Below are 18,048 nucleotides of genomic sequence, written 5' to 3'. Positions count from 1 at the left end.
TTGAGTGTTTTTTCAATTCAGGTGCTAATTAAACTTTATTGAGTAGTAGAGGATGTTATTTGACCATTTTCTGTACTAATAATAATAATAATATTAATAATATAAATATATAAATAATAATATTAATAACACAAATTAATAAATACATAAATAAATATAAATATAAATGTTATATACATACATACACACACACATATGTGTGTGCGCGTGCATGAACCATGGTCCACACAGCTGTGTGGACCAAAAATAAAAAGTACATTATTTTTGTACCGATGGTACATTACTTTTATATTGTAGATACATTATATTATGGTACATTATTTTTGTACTGAAGGTACATTATTTAATATATACTATCAAATAATGTACCTACAGTACAAAAATAATGTACATTCAGTACAAAAATAATGTACTTTTTATTTTTGGTCCACACAGCTATGTGGACCATGGTCCATGCAATAATTTGTCGTGTGTGTGTGTGTGATTTTTTAAGAAAAGGGCCAGGGCCTTTATTATTTTAAGTGCTAAGCCCAAAATAATGGCCCAACAACGTATTTATATGTTATATATAATATGTAATCTGTTAATATATGAACCAAACCCATTATCATCATGAAGCCCAAATTGCAGCCCATGGCCCAAGTATAAATAACAAAACGCCCTTCCAGAATCATTTTCCTCTTACCCTACCTACTCGCCTCTGTCCAAATTCTCTACACTCTCTTCGTCGGCAAATTATACTGTGCACCACGTACCTAAACGACGCCGTTTTGAGCATTGTAAACTAATTGTCCAGTTTTTTTGGAAATCACGTTTCCCATTTTGGCCGGTCTCTGTATTTATGTTAATATTCTGTGTATTCCAGGCAATCATTCTGTGCATTCTAGGCAACCGTTCTGTGTATTATAAGCAACCGTTCTGTGTATTCATGTTAGTAACACATGTTGTGATTTCATGTTAGTAACACATGTTGTGATGTGTTTGTGCATTCGAATGTTTATGAGGATGAGTTCTGTGTATTTTGTGTAAATATTATGTGTATTCATGTTATTAACACAAGTTGTGATGTGTTTGTGCATTTGAATGTTAGGATGATGAGTTCTGTGTATTTTGCGTTAATATTCTGTGTATTATGGGCAAACATTCTGTGTATTCTAGGTAAACGTTCTGTGTATTCTATATAATAATTATGTGTATTATAGATAATAAATTCTCTGGAGTCATTCGCGTCCACTAACATCTGTGTATTTTGTGTCAATATTCTGTGTATTCTGGGCAAACAGTCTGTGTATTCTAGGCAAACGTTCTGTGTATTATAGATAATGAATTTCCTAAGTCATTTGCTAACACCGAAACGACGTCGTTTTACGTACGTGGTGCACATTGCTATGTGCACCGTGGTGTAGGGTATAACAATTGCTCTCCGTCGACAGTCTAGAACCTTCAATCGCTCTTGCCAAAATTAAACCCCAAATCTTCCCATATAGTCCATGCTTCCAAATAATTTAGCCGACTGTTAAATATTCTTGTTCTTACAGCAGATGAATAAGCTCCTGGTGACCGATTTTGAAAAAGAAACCCTAATTCCTTAATGTCGAAATTAGCAATTATTCACGACATTAAAGGTATGTCTTCCCTTTTATTTGTTGTGTTTTCGCTATATATATATTTTTATTGTGTCCGATTTAATTCAGTTTAAGCAGTACGTATAATACTTTCTTTTTAGAGTTAGATAATTGTCTGAAATTCTTCCTTTTATTAGGTGTTTGAATTTGGATTTTCTGCTAGATTTATTTGTAAGCATAATTTTTTTTTAATTCATGAATGCAAAGAGTAGAATTCAAACCCCACCCAAAGAGTTCACGTTGTACATGCATAACGATTACGAAGTCGAAAAGCTTCTCAAAGACAAAACAGATAAAGATAATTACATTTTTAGTAAAAATTTTTATTAATTTTTCTAAAATTTATATTCGATATATGAAAATTTGTATATAAGTAGATTCTTATGTAAATATAACTTTAAAAAAAAATGAAAGCACGTATAATGTGTATTGAAATCATAAATATAAATACATATATACACGAAATTTTCTATACTATACAGTAATTTCTTTATTTTTTTATTCATTTATTTTTTTTATATTCTATCATTTGAAGATATATTTTTATCTAATTAACCAGAAACCCTAACCAATCCTTAGGTTTGATCTAAATACATCTTGATATCAACAGATAAAAATACACTGACAAATATACAGGAAAAAAGAAAATGAAACGAAGGTCTGCATGCAAATTAAATTAGCAGCTGAAAATTCAATATTAAAGGGATATGAATCTCCGCTAATGATAAGTTTGCTATTACCTGTACATTAGTAATTTCTTGCTAAAACACGAAATTTGTATTCATATTCTGCCAATTTTATTTCAATCCTATCATTTTTAGATTTATTTTTTATTCATTAACCACAAACTCTAACTAACTTATTCGCAGGTCTGATCTAACTACATCTACAAAGAGTAGACGAATGTAAGGCTAGAAAGCTACAAATCAGGCAACCAAGCCCTGCATGCAATTGTGGGAGAAGACCTAGATAGCTACGGGAAATTTTTACCAAGAAGTAAACTTAATATTGGCTACACAATCCAGTAAGTTGATTCTATACCTTGAATGTCTATACTTTCTCTTGCAACCAATGATAGTGGACTTTTTTTTTTTTTTGAAATTTCTCATCCTTCTTTAAGTTGCTGCTTGGCACCCAAAAATTGATATGAAGTGTAAGTATACTTGAAGGAGTAGGTGTATAAACAAACTACTAATATTTAAGTTAATTTTCTCCAAACCAATATTCTCTAGTTTTACTTATAAAAAAATGAGCAATAAAGTGTTTGTCACAATTAAGTAAGTGTTTTATTGAATTATTGTTTTAGATATATGTCATTACATTTGAATTCTCAACTGGGATATTTGAATAGTACGTGAATTATTAACTCTTTATTTATTTTTGGATAAAGGAATATATGGGCAGTGGAAATAAAGCATTAAATGTTCAATTTATGGATGAAATGTATATCTTACTGCTTATACTTAATACTTGAATCCATAATGTGTTGCATACTTACATTATGATGCTATTTTTTTTAGTACTAAATTTTCAAAATCAAATAATATAGGTAAAAAATACACGTGGATAATTTATAATATTTAAATAACCATCCAAAAATACAATAATTAGATGAACAGACTTTAAGGAAAACAAAATATATTACAAATTTCTGCAGAAAATATTCAGAAGCAGAAATGGAGAACATACCTAACAACTTAAAAACATAGGAAATAATAGATTAACATTCCAAAAACAACAACAGGAGAACAGATCCAACTTTAAAATTCCATTAAAATTTCTTCTTCTTTATCAGCTCAATCCTTATCTTTTTAGGAACTTCAACCTTTGTGAATTGCTCCATAAGACACGTCTTCACAATGAGGCCATTGCTTTAGAGTTTTTTCAGAATCTTTCTCATCAACCTCCTCTTTGCCTAGCTAGCAATGTTTTGAAAGAAAATATAAGTATATATTGTTGAAAGAAAATTACAAAATTTATCTACTTACCTCTGCATAATGATATAAGTATCTCCCATGCTTTTGCTTGTTTTTTTGTTCTTGTTTCAGACAACTCATATGTGTGCATTGAAAGTACCCTCATGGCTTTTTGGGTGTGATAAAGATGGATTTGAAACCCAAGAACAAAGTGGCTAGACATGAAGAAGCTTCAATTGTTGTGCTTTACAGTTGAACAACCTAAAGCAGTAAAAAAAGTAAAAAAAAAGAAAAAATAGCAGTAGGAATTGTTATTCACTAACCTCTTGATCATGGAATAAGCATTCTATACTCTTTGACTCCTTCAGGCTTTTTGGGTGTGCATTGTTGTGTTTTATTGCTTTCAGGTACTGCATATGTTCGCACCAAGTGAAGGGGAATTGCTTTGGTTGTAAAATCTGGGTTGAGTTGAGATGCAAGATCAAATTGATCAGCCATTCTAAAGGCTTCAGCGTGTGTACTGAGAGAGATTTGTGTATCAAGGGTGTGTGTGAGTGAAGCCATTTAATTGTATATGTATATATATATACCCAAAAAGTAGAATAGATACAACAAAAACAATCATAACAGCATAGCTACTGCCTTGAAGCTAATCGATTCCCAAGAAGCAAATGAAAGAAATTAAACTAATATAAATACATATAAAAACTAATACACCAATAGGATTAGACTTCTAATTAAAAACAAAAGCATTACCTCTGCCACACGTTTCATAATACCAATCACTTTGGAAACCCAAATCTCTTAACCCATTTACGGACTTTGGAAATCCAAATCTCTTAACCCATTTTACAGACATTGTTGTAACTTCTTCCACAAAAAAAAAAAAAAAAAAAAAAAGCAAAAAAAAAAAAGAAGCCAAATTGCATAGGCGGGAGAATGAAGCAATTTTAGTGGCCAAATCACCTCTCTTTATTATAATAAGAGATATAGATAACGAAATCACTGTCTACAGATTTTATTTCTCTAGGCTATACTAGCTGCTGTGTACTGGTTTGTCAAAACACTCGGCTGAGCATTTGGGTTGCAAAATATATGGCTTCTGTATTACAAAATATTCCAGCAGATGATTCGGTTCTCATAAGGGTCACCCATGCCAATATCAAGAGCTTGTTCGCCGATATTCGTTTCTCTCTTCAGGCAGTCTTCTCTCAATCTCTCTAATCAGTTCTTTTTCTTTTTCATTTATTATTGTTGTTGTCGTTACTATTATTATTTTGAATAACTCTTACCTTCAAGGCTTCAACCTTTTTTTTAATGATTTTAACAATCTCTAGATGTTGTGTATTTATCCTTAAGCATTGAAGTTGCTACTTCTATGTTAAGACTTAAGAGATTGTTTTTTGACTTTTTCTGTTTCCTTATGCCTTTGCCTTCATCTATTTTTAATTTAAATTTAACAAGTTGGGATGTGATCTTACTATATGTATTTTAAAATGCATATCACCAAAGGGAAAAATCCCTCCATATTATCACTCTTGAACAATCTACTTGTCATCTCTGTGGGTTCAGCTACAATTTGGTTAATGGATTCATATTCATATGCAAGAAATTAATTCCTAGTGCACATAAGTTTATGGGATTTATTTTCCTGTATTATAATATGAATTAATTATCCATTTTTGAAGAATCTGGCATGGACTTTTCTGTCACATGGCAAATGTAGATTGTAGGATATATTTCTTGAATCAGAAGGTAAAGTAAGTAGCTTATAACCTCCTATAAGCCACTAGCCAGCATGATCCATATACAGATGCAGAACTTCCAAACCCTAATTTTGAGAACACATAAAAGTATTTGTCCTAATGTAATTCTAATTATGTAGAAGCAAATGATTAATAGTTCCAAAGTGAGACTGAATCTGAACTAGTATGCATTTAGGCTCTTATCTTCACACTTGATAATTGTAACGTGGTTAATACATCTCAGCTTCTCTCTTTACATACATGACGGATTGACGGGCTAACTTTGTCGGTGGTCAGGTAACAGTAGAAGCTGTAAAAGAAAAGCTGTGGAAAAAGTGTGGAACTTCTGTTAGTTCAATGCGCCTTGAGCTTTATGATGATACTGGTGCTAAAATTTCAGACTTAAGTGATAACACGAGACCATTTGGCTTTTATTCTCTACATGATGGGTAAGTTTAATCTCTATTACATTTAATTATTATTATTTGAATTATAACTGATTCATATTTGGTACAAGTATTGCCTAGGAGCTTTGATGTGCACATTTCCTCTGCAATTTTTTTTTTCTTTTTAGTTTTAGATGACAGAGTTGCATTTTTATTTTTATTTTGGAAATTTTGATGAGATTCCTAAAACATGAAACCTAGTCTACAGTCCGAATGGTTAACTTCTGGATTTAGAAACTTTGCATGCATTAAATATTTTTTAGAATTATTTATACTTTCATATGTACAACTTGTTCACCTATTATCTATTCCCTTTCTTTTCAGCTGTATCTTTTGGTATATCCTGCTTTTATCCATGTTTTGTATGTCATTGTTTGCAACTGTACTGTGAAGATGACCCACCTTTTAGATGGAATTTAGATTCAACTATTTGATAGCTTGTTCCAATTTCATTTTTAATGTACTTATTTTATCTAAACTCTTTTTCCATTTAGATATCGGCTGCATGTTATTGACACTGATCCATCATCAGTAACATCTGGTGGTTGGCTGGAGGACACCTCTCTTGTGGAAAACTACACAATCTCTGAGGAGGCTTATGATAAACGGGATGGTAGTCACAAGTACTAGAAGGGTGTTATTATGTTCACTTGCCTATGCAGTACCCCTGTTTATACTGTGAATCTGCATAGAACTAAGTTCATCCAGTCATCACAATACTGACACCTCTCTTCGACATTGGTCATGTTATCTTATGCATTTTAATCTAGGGTTTTCGGGGGGGAAAGAGAATGTATGTGTCTAATAGGAAGTGGAGAATCTGGATTTTCTAGGAGAAACGTAGCACTCAAAATTTGAAAATCCTTTACTTGGTATCATCCTTTTACCGTCAACATTTCAACTGGTGATATTTACATTGTACTTTGATGGAAACGGCAATTTATTTATTTTATGGTGTGTTTCAAGTACCTTCAGAAAGTTCAAGGAAAAATTGGCATGCAAAAGTGCTACTGATTATGAAGCTAAAGTAAGATTCTCATCTTTGATTTGTTTTATGTTTAGAATTAGAATTTCCTCATTTACAGGTAACATTAATAGTTTGTGTATTTATAACAACTGTTGGATATTTTCTTTTACACTTTGCAAAAAAGTATCCTCTCTACTTTTGCATCCCTTATCTCCTAGTAAAGTGTATAGTGTAGTAACCATGTTTAATATTACTGTCAAATTACTCTTCTTTAGTGATCATTGGTTTTTTTTTTGTTTGGTGCTCCTGTTACTACAGATTTGTGACAACTACATGGAAGATCTCTGTGCACATATCAAGGTTGGTCTGGTCTACTTCAATTCCTGTTTTCAATTTCTTATTTTCTTTAGTTTAAAAAAATTATCATTTTTTTGTTCTTTTTTTTAGAGAGAGAGAGAGAGAGAGAGAGAGAGTGGGGTTGGGGGTTAAGCACAATATCTAATTTGTGAATGTCATATGGAATTCACTGATCTGCACCCTTTATGGTGTACTCTATATAAATACTCCTTCAAACTCAAGACTTTTCTTACCCAGAGTTTAAGTGGATCTTGTTTATCTTGTTTCAAGACACTCAGTAGTTAGAGTGCGAGGAAGCCCTATTGAGCTGTTTAAGTGGATCTTGTTTATCTTGTTTCAAGACACTCAGTAGTTAGAGTGCGAGGAAGCCCTATTGAGCTCACTAGCTCTAGCTCACTATTAAGCTCACTAGCTCTAGCTCACTATTACAATACTTTTCACTCAGTAGTTATGCAGTATGTGTTCATAACTTTGTTTATCTTGTTTCAAGACACTCAGTAGTTAGAGTGCTTCAAGACACTCAGTAGTTAGAGTGCGAGGAAGCCCTATTGAGGTGTTTAAGTGGATCTTCTGTTCATAACTTTGTTTATCTTGTTTCAAGACACTCAGTAGTTAGAGTGCGAGGAAGCCCTATTGAGGTGTTTAAGTGGATCTTGTTTATCGAGCTGTTTAAGTGGATCCTATTGAGCTCACTAGCTCACTATTACAATACTTTTCACTCAGTAGTTAGAGTGCGATTGAGCTCACTAGCTCACTATTACAATACTTTTCACTCAGTAGTTAGAGTGCGATTGTACTTTCTCAACCTATAGACCTCACTATTACAAGTATCTGTTCATAACTACTTTCTCAACCTATAGAAGCATGAGCTCACTAGCTCACTATTACAATACTTTTCACTCAGTAGTTAGAGTGCGATTGTACTTTCTCAACCTATAGACCTCACTATTACAAGTATCTGTTCGCACTCACTAGCTCACTATTACAATACTTTTCACTCAGTAGTTAGAGTGCGATTGTACTTTCTCAACCTATAGACCTCACTATTACAAGTATCTGTTCATAACTACTTTCTCAACCTATAGAAGCATGAGCTCACTAGCTCACTATTACAATACTTTTCACTCAGTAGTTAGAGTGCGATTGTACTTTCTCAACCTATAGACCTCACTATTACAATACTTTTCACTCAGTAGTGCGATTGTACTTTCTCAACCTATAGACCTCACTATTACAATACTTTTCACTCAGTAGTTAGAGTGCGATTGTACTTTCTCAACCTATAGACCTCACTATTACAATACTTTTCACTCAGTAGTTAGAGTGCGATTGTACTTTCTCAACCTATAGACCTCACTATTACAAGTATCTGTTCATAACTACTTTCTCACACAAGAGTCAGCACAAGAGTCAGTATTGACTCCACTGAGGCTCGAACCCACCACCTCCCATAAAGGGAAGGGTTTGATGCCACTGAACCACAAGGTCTTTGTCGCACCTTCTACTTTATTTCCTAGTTATCTCTCTTTGTTCAGGCCATTTTTTGGTGTAATGCAGAGATTCATTGCTCGTGATTTAAAAAAAAAAATTATTTTCTTGATTTTGGAAGAAATTGTTCGTGCATATAACAAGCACGGACAATTTCTTTTTTTTTTTGAATTTTCTTTTTCCTTTCAAAAAAAAAAAAAGAAATTGCCCGTGCTTGTTATATGCCTGATTACTTCCTTCTCTGACATGACTAATTGTTGATGTCCAAGAAGGTAGGAGATAGATGCCAAGTTGAACTTGGGGAAAGACGAGGCAATGTGAAATTTGTGGGTCAAGCAAAAACACTTGCTCCTGGTTTTTGGGTCGGAGTTCAGTACGACGAACCAGTTGGAAAACACGATGGCATGTAAGTTAAGCCTGTGTTTTGTACAATTTTCAACATATCCTGGACTGTAACAAAGTAGATGGCAAAATGAAGGTCATGTGATATCTTGCATCTACTTACATGCAGATAAAGGAGTTTGATTAGGAAACTGAAAAAGCACAAGAAAAGCACTACATAATACAAAATCCTTTGAGCTTAAAAGTCTTGATATAAAATGTTGTTCACTCTAGCCTTTGCACTAAACTAGGTTACTCTGTCTCTTTCTAGAAATGCTGTATGGAAAACTGACAAAAATCTGAAATGTTGTAGAATTGAATTTGACAAACAACATAATGTGGGTGTCAATAGATTTCTAGGATCTGAGTTGACCATGTGGTGAAATGTGACATCAAATAGTATTTTCTGCCTTGATTTTATTTTCTTTGTAATTCAAATATGCAATTTTACTCTGAACTATAACATATTGCATGAAGAAACTACTCCGTTAATCCATTTTTATTAGTTTAATTTGTCTGGTGGTCTAATTCTTCTGCTAATATTTGCTGTTAATCCATTTTTATTAGCTTAATTTGTCTGGTGGTCTAATTCTTCTGCTAATATTTGCAGGGTGAAGGGAAAACGGTACTTCAGCTGTCCTCCCCTTCATGGTGGGATGGTCCGACCAGATAAAGTAAAGGTTAGTCTAGCTTACCTTACCTAAATAGTACTAAACAAGTAAACATAAGAAACTTCAACGAGAGGGAAACAAACGAAACAAATTCGTGGCAGGGGAGCTTTTCAAATTGAAATTATTTCCAATAAACTAAATTGGGAATGGTGTGGCTGTACTTTGTTGTTTACGTAACGAGTCATGCTACTCTATTTTCGAATTGTAATAATTATATTGAATTCTTTTCGAGACCTTGATCCATAATTTCTTGTGCAATTTATTTATTTCAGGTGGGGGATTATCCCGAACGCGATCTCTTTGAAGAAGAGGAAATATAGTTATTGACAAGGAAGATATTTTATTTGATGTGATCTCTGTTTGCCATTGCATCTTTTCATTCAATGGACTCCAACTCTATGATTAAGAGAATCTTTCATTTTGAATTGTATTTCACAATCTTATGAAATTAGGTAGAAACAGTAAAACACAACTCTGTTTTGAATTGTTGTTTGTGATTGAATTTTAATGAGATTGTTGATGATTGGAGTGTGAGTCCCATCGCCCATATTCATGTCCGGTGCTCAGGACTCAGGACCAAGTGCTGCTTTGTTTCTTGCAGCATGATTGGTTTATTTGGAATAAAATAGCTTTCTCCAACATATACCAGCTCCATCTTTTGTTTTCTTTTTAGAAATACTATTTCTAAATTTTCTCATGGTTCCAATTTACTTGGTATGCTTACTATTCACATGTTAAATTAACTCTTTATTCTTAGTTTTTTTTTTTAATTTTTTAAAAAACTTTTTCTATTTAATAGTATTTTTAATGTAGTTTTTAAATATATAAATATTTCCTCTTGTTACTTTCACGAGCTTTTCATTTTCATTAGCATAAATCGTTTAGTTTGGTTTCGACAAGTGTTGATCTTATCCTGGGCGAGCAAAAAAGAATGATAACGAAGACCCAGATCTTTGATGAAGTTTTAAGCTCCCTGAAAGAACATAGCTTCCTAATTATGAAACAGTCTGGGATTCAAGTTTTCTATAGCATAATTAGAAAAGTTGTTTCTATGTCTGACTGTAAGGAACGGTTTACCATTTCATTGATCGTTGATGTAAATGTTTTATGTTATGAATTAATAGAATAGTTACGTTTACCTTCAATATATATATAAATTTTTTATACTAATACTAAATCTAATATTTTGCAAACTTGAATTAAAAATAATTTTAGTCAAAGTATCGCTAATTGAACAAGACAAATAAAATGGAATGGATGAAGTGTTAACTAAAGGAAATGATTATTCTTAGGACTTTACAACAAGTTTGGTTTATGCCTTTTAATAGAGATGACAATAGGATGGGGTGAGCAGTCCTCCCCAATCTCCCCACCTGCATGTGGGAAATGATTTACGCCTTTTAATAGAGATGACAATAGGATGGGGTGAGCCGCCCTCCCCAATCTTCCCACCTGCATGTGGGAAATGGTTTACGCCTTTTAATAGAGATAACAATAGGATGAGGTGAGCTGTCCTCCCCAATCTCCCTACCTGCATGTGAGAAATAAATATATGGAGATTTTCAGTATACCTAATATATAATTTTGATCAATATTTATAATTTTGTTAATATTAACAAGAATATGCACATTGTGCAAAACTGAGCATCTATTGTATTTGCTTCTCTTTAAGATAATGATTATATTGAAATATATTAATGAAAATATTATGAAATGGGGTAAAATTATTAAATACTTTTCAAATTTAATAAAAAATTATAATTTAATTTCACAATAAAAATATCAACTATACTTCATTATTTCATTACATTTCAAAAATAAAAACACAAAATCTAAAAAAGTTAACTAAATTTATAAATACATTGTATAAAAATATAAATATATTAGTTAGATAATTATATTAGTTATGATAAATATATTTCTAATGCATAATAAAAATACGAAGGGATAAATTAAACATTACAAAAGAGCTATTTTATTTATTGTCTATTCCATAAATCAATATTATTTTTCAAAATAAGTTTTTTAATTAACAAATGCACGTATTTAGGGACAATTTATAAAATATATTTCTTCTACGTATTTAGGTGTAATTCATAAAATATATTCCTTCGACAAATTAAATAATGAAATAAAATTCTTATCCCTTTAAATTTTAGTTTGCAAACCAAATATGTACCTATTAAATACTCGGATTATGATTGAGTTAACTTTTTATATTATAATTTCTTTGCATCTCATAATCCCCATTAAATTCCAACAAATTTATAGTACCAATCAATTCAAAATGTTACTCCATCTGTCCCATTTTATCTTCCTACTTACTATTCATTGGTCAAACCAACACTTTATTCTTTGTTTATTTTCTTTAGTATTTTAAACTTATTTTTAAATTTGATTTTTTGTGTTTAATAGTACTTTTAGTGTAGTTTCTAAATATATACATTTTATATATTAATACTAAACTTAATATTATGAAAATTTGAATTAAAAATAACTCCAGCTAAGCATCGTTAATCGAACCAAACACATAAAATGGGACGGATGGAGTATTATATTTCTCCTAATTTTCCGTCTAATGTGTTATTATTTTATGGACTCTTTTTGTATTTTATTACTATTGGATTATTTTTATTGTCGTCTTATTTGATTAACTCAAGGTAGCGCGCGCGCGCGCACACATATATATATATATATATACATACATATATATATATATTATTTTTAAATATCGCGAGGATGTAAACATTGTAAGTAAAATTAGAAAAAGAATATAGTATTTTAGAAAAAAGTATCTGCAATTGTCAAAGTTAGGTGAATCAAATTAATTGAAACTTAATGCACTTGTTAAATACTTAATATCTAATTAGAGCTGATTTTTTTTTCTTGTTATAGAGAAAAAAAACTAAATAAATATGTCATTCTACTTCAATACAATCCAAATATCAAAATAAGTTTCACCCTTACAAAAAAAAAAAAAAAAAAAACAAATCTCATAATCACATATGATTTTGAATATCTCATAATCACATTAAAGTCTTAAGAAATCTAGAGTAAAAAATTCATGATTATCTGAATGTGCATTTCATAAAGGAAATTACTATGGATGAGTTGGCAACACTTGAAAAAAAAAAAAAAAAAAAAAGACAAAAGACTGAAAAGAGAATGTCCAGGAGACAACTTGGGGAATCAATTCATTGGAGGATCTACATAAGATATTGATGCATGTGCTTCTGCTCTTCATACATTTTCTTGATATAACATTATTTCAGTAAGAAAAAAAAAAGAGCTATAAAAAAAGTAAGAAAATGATATTTATATTATTTTGTATTAAATGTCGTTTTAGATGGTGAGTTTGTGTCCTGTTACTCTGTTAGATGGTGAGTTTGTAATAAGGAAAATGTTGTTTAAATAATTATTTTTTTAAATCAAATATTTTACTTAATGATGTAATGTGTGATAAATCTTGCATTTTTTTTTATTCATTGACTAATTATGTACAATCACACTAAATAATAAGAGGTTGGAACTTCGGTGGTGGGAGTTTAGATTCTTTGTGCTGAAAATGTTTGAGAGAGTATAGAACATATACTACCTGTAATTCTTTAAAAAATCACAAGTATTTAAACAAAAGATTTGGTAAAAAATATCTATGGAGAATTGCCATTGTAATCAATGTTGAGTGTGTCTTTATTTGAAAAGCCAATTAAGCCTCGAACTTCTAAAATGTGCAATTAAATCCATCAACATGCTATTTTGGTGCATCCAAGCCCAAAAATACGAATAGTGACCTGTAATAGCAGCTCACTAGAGTTCCGCGCGTATGGGTATTAGCGAACATAGCTTCCAATAAACTACGCGTGTTCGTGTTCGGTAAGCGTTTGTTTATATTCGTTTATTAAGGGAAAGAGTTAATTTCATTTTTGGTCCTAGATTTATAGGTGGTAATCCACTTTAAGTCCTTTTTTATTAGAACATCCACTTTTGGTCATAGTATTATTGTGACATGACCATTTTTGGTCCTTTATCAACAAAACACTGAAAACAGTTAAAATATCGTTAAATACAAGGGCATTTCGCTCTTCAATTATGGATGTTTTCTAAAAAATAAACATAAAAAATATTGCAATTCAACATACTTTGGATAAAAAAAGATTAAAATATCTTTGTATTTGACGATATTTCGAAGATTTTGTTGATAAAGGACTAAAAATGGTCATGCCGCAATAATACTAGGACCAAATGAGGATGTTCTAATAAAAAAGGACTAAAAGTGGATTGTCACCTATAAATCTAAGACCAAAAATGGAATTAACTATTTATACAACTATAAATGAACAAATTTTAGAGCTCGATTAATAAACGAACAGAGTTTGAACATTTGTAGGCTTGTTTGCTAAGAGCTCATGAACAAGCTCGTTTGTGTTTGTTTAATAATGTTCATGAACAAACTCGTTTAGTGTTCATTTAATAATATTCACGAACACGTTGATGAACAAGCACTTAAGCATATATATATATATATATATATATATATATATATATATATATATATAGAGAGAGAGAGGGATTAGTGATCATATGAGAACCACCCCTATAAGAACATGAGAACCAATCTAGTACACTAAAAAAGACAGATCTGTGGATTAGATTAATTGGAGGAATTAAAAACGCGTGTGTGCATATGGAGCGCATCGTTATGCTGTGTGCATATTAAACAAGTCAAGGCCCATACGGTGGGTCACGTGACTAAGTCAAAGGCCCACCAATCTGCGCCCGAAGACGGGCTCTAGGGTAGGAATGGTTAGTGACCCAAGGCCCTTGCTCTTTGCCTGTGTCATGAGTTCTCAGGCCCTAGGTTGCGGTCACTTAGGCTCTAGGTCATGGACTCTCATGCCACATGTTTTGGATTCTCAAGCCCCGGGTCATTTCCTTGGGTCCCAGGTTATGGGCTCCTGGACTCTGGATCTCCATTATTTGCTATTTTCTAATATCTCCATCATCAATTCCCACTCTACGAGTTGCGCAAAATCGACAATGAGAGAGAGAGAGAGAGAGAGAAAGCGTGTCCTGACCGATCGGGTCGTCGTCGGGCTTCAAGAGAGATCGGTTGGGGCTACTACGCACTACAAGGGATCCAATGCATTCCAAGCTGACCAAAAAGTTTACATCAAGGAGCACTTGGAGGAGATTGTGAACCAGTGGCTTGATTCCAAAGATGGGATAGAGAAGTATGTTGTCAAGAATGCTATCACCTACGATTTGGGGGTGCTTCAATATGCAAAGGAAAATTTAAGAGGCCCTCTGTCGCTGGGAGCTGACCTTTTTCTCCTTCTAATTGGGAGCTCCCGAGCGAGATTAAGGATCTAGAGAAAGATGGTGCACCGAATTTGGATGGAGGAAAGGACATGATAGAGGGTGGCGAAGGGCAAGAGGATTCAAATGGTATTATGGCCTATCGGTGCTACCCATGGGGGGCCCAAGACTCGGCTAATCATCCCTTGGAACACATTCATATATTAGGAGGATGAGTTTTCCTTGGAAAACCGTCGTAAACCTTGTTAGGAACATCATGTAATAGGTTTTGATGATACCAACTGTTAAGTAGAAATCCCCAAGTCTCGATGCATAGGCAAAACGTTGTAAGTTCGACAAGTAAACCAAGAGCGAAAATACAACCGGGTAACTTTGAGCTCAACTCGGAAAATATTTTAGCTTGAAGTAAACTTGTTTGAACATCTTAGATATCTCGTGTTGTAATTTCATAGATAAAACAGAAGAAGGCACAGGACAACACTGGAGGAATAAGGGTCTGCGAGACATCAACTAAGTCTCGAGACATAAGCAGAGTTCGAGAGGTAGTACCTCTCGATACAACCATCCAGTTCGAGACATAAGCAGAGTTCGAGAGGTAGAGCTCTCGATGCTTGGGTTTGAGACATCAAAACAATCGAGACATCAACCTTGGTCTCGATAAACTGACACTTCTCCAGTAATGCTGAATGACGGTAAGGAAGCATACTTAAAGTTTGGAGAAGAAGAATATCATGGAGATAGAGGTGCCGAACGTGAGGATTTCAAAATGGGCGGAAATGGATGACACGTCAGATTTCCACCACAAACGGTCAAAAGGTGCACCAATGCTGAAGTGGTCTGATTCCCTACAAACAAGGAATAATGGGAATATAAAAAGAGTAACTTTTACCAAAAGATGAAAGTGGAGCATGGACTCAAGAAAGTGAACTATGGAATATTCACTACAAGACAAGAGGTTCAAGTTACAAGATCACCACTCCATGAAATATGCTGAAAATATGCAAGACCCATGATCAGCATGGGAGACAAATTTCAAACGGAATAATTTTCCCTCCAACGGAATTATTCCTCAACTCTCATATAAAAAGGACGTGAAGACATGAAAAAAAAAAGGGGAAGAAAATTCGAAAGAGGTGTCTGACTAAAACGTTCAAGTGCAAGTGCTAAATTTGGAATATCATCCTGATATTCAAAACAGCGAGAAAACACATCTTAGTGTTTAAGAGAGTTACAAAGCTTAAACTGTTATACATCCAGAAGGTGACCGAAGCTGCTCTACATCGAAGTTGATTCAACGATAGCTTGTGGTCAGATTGGAGTCTGTTACATTCAACTGTGACAACCAAAAACACCTTGCTTTGGATTAAGCAAGAGAGGTGGAGTAACCTGGCAGCTGTCCGAGTGAAAGAAACCTGAGGCTTGACGCGGGCTTGGTGATCAAAGGTCAAGTGCTTGAGAGGTGGAGTAGCTGGAAGCGGGGAGAAAGACCTTGGAGAGGCGGAGTAACCTGGGAGCTGTCTTGTGAAGATCCTGAGGCTTGACGCGGGCTTGGTGATCAAAGGTCAAGTGCTCGAGAGGTGGAGTAACAAGAAGCGGGGCGAAAAACCTGAGGCTTGAGGCGGGCTTCGTGATCAAAGCTCAAGCGCTCGATATTGTACTAAAAAGGGAAGTTTTTAGTGCAATCCTTCCAGGGAGTTTCTGGAAGAAGAGTGGACGTAGGCGGGTTGGCCGAACCACTTAAAAATCTCTCTTGCATTTACTTACTGCTTTTATCTCTCGCTAACCTCTCGATTGCACTGCATATAAACACACCTCTCGAACTAACTCAAACTCGTGCTAACTAAAAGGGGATAACATTTCCGCTGCGCATAAAACTTTGTCTTCACCTCGTGAGGTATCGAACCTAAACATCCTAAGTTCAATACACACGAGAGGTCGAAAAGATTTGCAAATTCTTATACAAGTCTATTCACCCCTCCCTCTAGACTTGTACCCCATCCCCTTGGGACCAACAATTGGTATCAGAGCAAGTTCTCTGATCGATATAAACCTTTGTTTATATTGTCTAGAGATCTCTCTGATCGATATAAACCTTTGTTTATATTGTCTAGAGATCCTTCTTTGAAAAATCCTTTAAAAGTTTTCAAAGCACGAGATAATTTTTCTAATATGGATAGCATGTTGTCGAGACATCTTCTCTTTGATCTTAGCAGGTTCGATGACTGGAAAACACGCATGCTTGCGTATTTATCAGCCCTCCATGATGAGATGGCCGAAGTTATAACATCTGGACCAGTCAAGATCATGATGGTAAACACGGTTGCTGAGCAAACCAGGGATACACCAAAGTATGTCCCCAAACCCAGGGAAGAATGGACAAGTGATGATAGGAAGAGAAACAACCTGGACAACATTGCCAAGGATATTCTCTTCAGAGCTATAGACGAAACCATCTTCCCAAAAGTAAGAAAGTGCAAAACGGCGAAAGAGGTATGGGATACTTTGATGTTAATTGGTGAAGGTGACGAACAGGAGAAGGAGAACAAGCTCACCGTGGCCATGAAGAAGTTTGAGGACTTCAAGATGAAGCCAGGGGAGAGCATCGACAGCATGTAATCTCGTTTCATGAAGCTATCAATAGAGATCAATGATCTCGAGAAGGAGATTCCACAAAAGGAGCTAAACTTGAAGGTCTTACGAGGCCTTACCAAGGAGTGGGAAATGAAGGTGATCACAATGCGTGATCACAGGGATTTGAAGAACACCACAACCGACCAACTATTCAGAGATCTCAAAGCCTTCGAATTTGAGATGTTTCCGAGAGACGAGGACGTGGTGGACAGACGGAATGTGGCACTGGTTGCGGACCAACCAACCACCTCCTCAAGGTCAGATTCTAATCCCACTGATTTTTTATCTGACGAACAGTTTGCTTTCTTCATAAGAAAATTCAGGAAGTTCATGAAGAAGACACCGGAAAGCAATACAAGTTCACCTTCCTCCTCAAGAAGGAAAAATGAGAGATACACATCCAGAAAAATGGAGGAAGAAGATCAAGGTCTATGCTACAACTGCAGGAGACCAGGGCACTTCAAGGCTGACTGTCCTTACCCTAAGGTAAGCAAGTATCAAGGCC

The 18,048-nt window shown here is 34.0% G+C and overlaps 1 protein-coding gene and 2 long non-coding RNA genes across 3 annotated transcripts; 2 read left to right on the top strand and 1 right to left on the bottom strand.

The window, feature by feature from the left end:
* The first annotated feature begins 1,428 nt into the window (after positions 1-1,428).
* Positions 1,429-4,432, top strand: LOC116017023. The gene is made up of 3 exons (XR_004097830.1): positions 1,429-1,625; positions 2,495-2,649; positions 3,949-4,432. It is a non-coding gene; the product is annotated as an uncharacterized LOC116017023 (long non-coding RNA).
* On the bottom strand, positions 2,709-3,955 carry LOC116017029. The gene is made up of 2 exons (XR_004097831.1): positions 3,614-3,955; positions 2,709-3,544 (listed from the first exon to the last, which is right to left on the bottom strand). It is a non-coding gene; the product is annotated as an uncharacterized LOC116017029 (long non-coding RNA).
* Positions 4,433-5,566: 1,134 nt separating the features above from the next.
* Positions 5,567-9,916, top strand: LOC116017013 (tubulin-folding cofactor B-like). The gene is made up of 7 exons (XM_031257519.1): positions 5,567-5,735; positions 6,227-6,345; positions 6,698-6,759; positions 7,018-7,059; positions 8,817-8,950; positions 9,536-9,605; positions 9,869-9,916. The coding sequence occupies exons 1-7, from the start codon at positions 5,644-5,646 to the stop codon at positions 9,914-9,916; spliced, it is 567 nt and encodes a 188-aa protein (XP_031113379.1). The 5' UTR covers positions 5,567-5,643.
* The last annotated feature ends 8,132 nt before the right edge of the window (positions 9,917-18,048 follow it).

The sequence above is a fragment of the Ipomoea triloba genome, chromosome 1 (assembly GCF_003576645.1).
Source record: "Ipomoea triloba cultivar NCNSP0323 chromosome 1, ASM357664v1".
NCBI lineage: Eukaryota > Viridiplantae > Streptophyta > Magnoliopsida > Solanales > Convolvulaceae > Ipomoea > Ipomoea triloba.
This window is presented reverse-complemented; position numbering and strand designations above follow the sequence as displayed.

Bases quoted from the DNA above. Each gene is read 5' to 3' on its own strand.
- LOC116017013 (XM_031257519.1), top strand. From the start codon at position 5,644: ATGCGCCTTGAGCTTTATGATGATACTGGTGCTAAAATTTCAGACTTA. The intron at 6,346-6,697 runs GTAGTCACAAGT...GGTGTGTTTCAA, and splicing joins GGCTTATGATAAACGGGATG to GTACCTTCAGAAAGTTCAAG. The intron at 7,060-8,816 runs GTTGGTCTGGTC...ATGTCCAAGAAG, and splicing joins ATCTCTGTGCACATATCAAG to GTAGGAGATAGATGCCAAGT.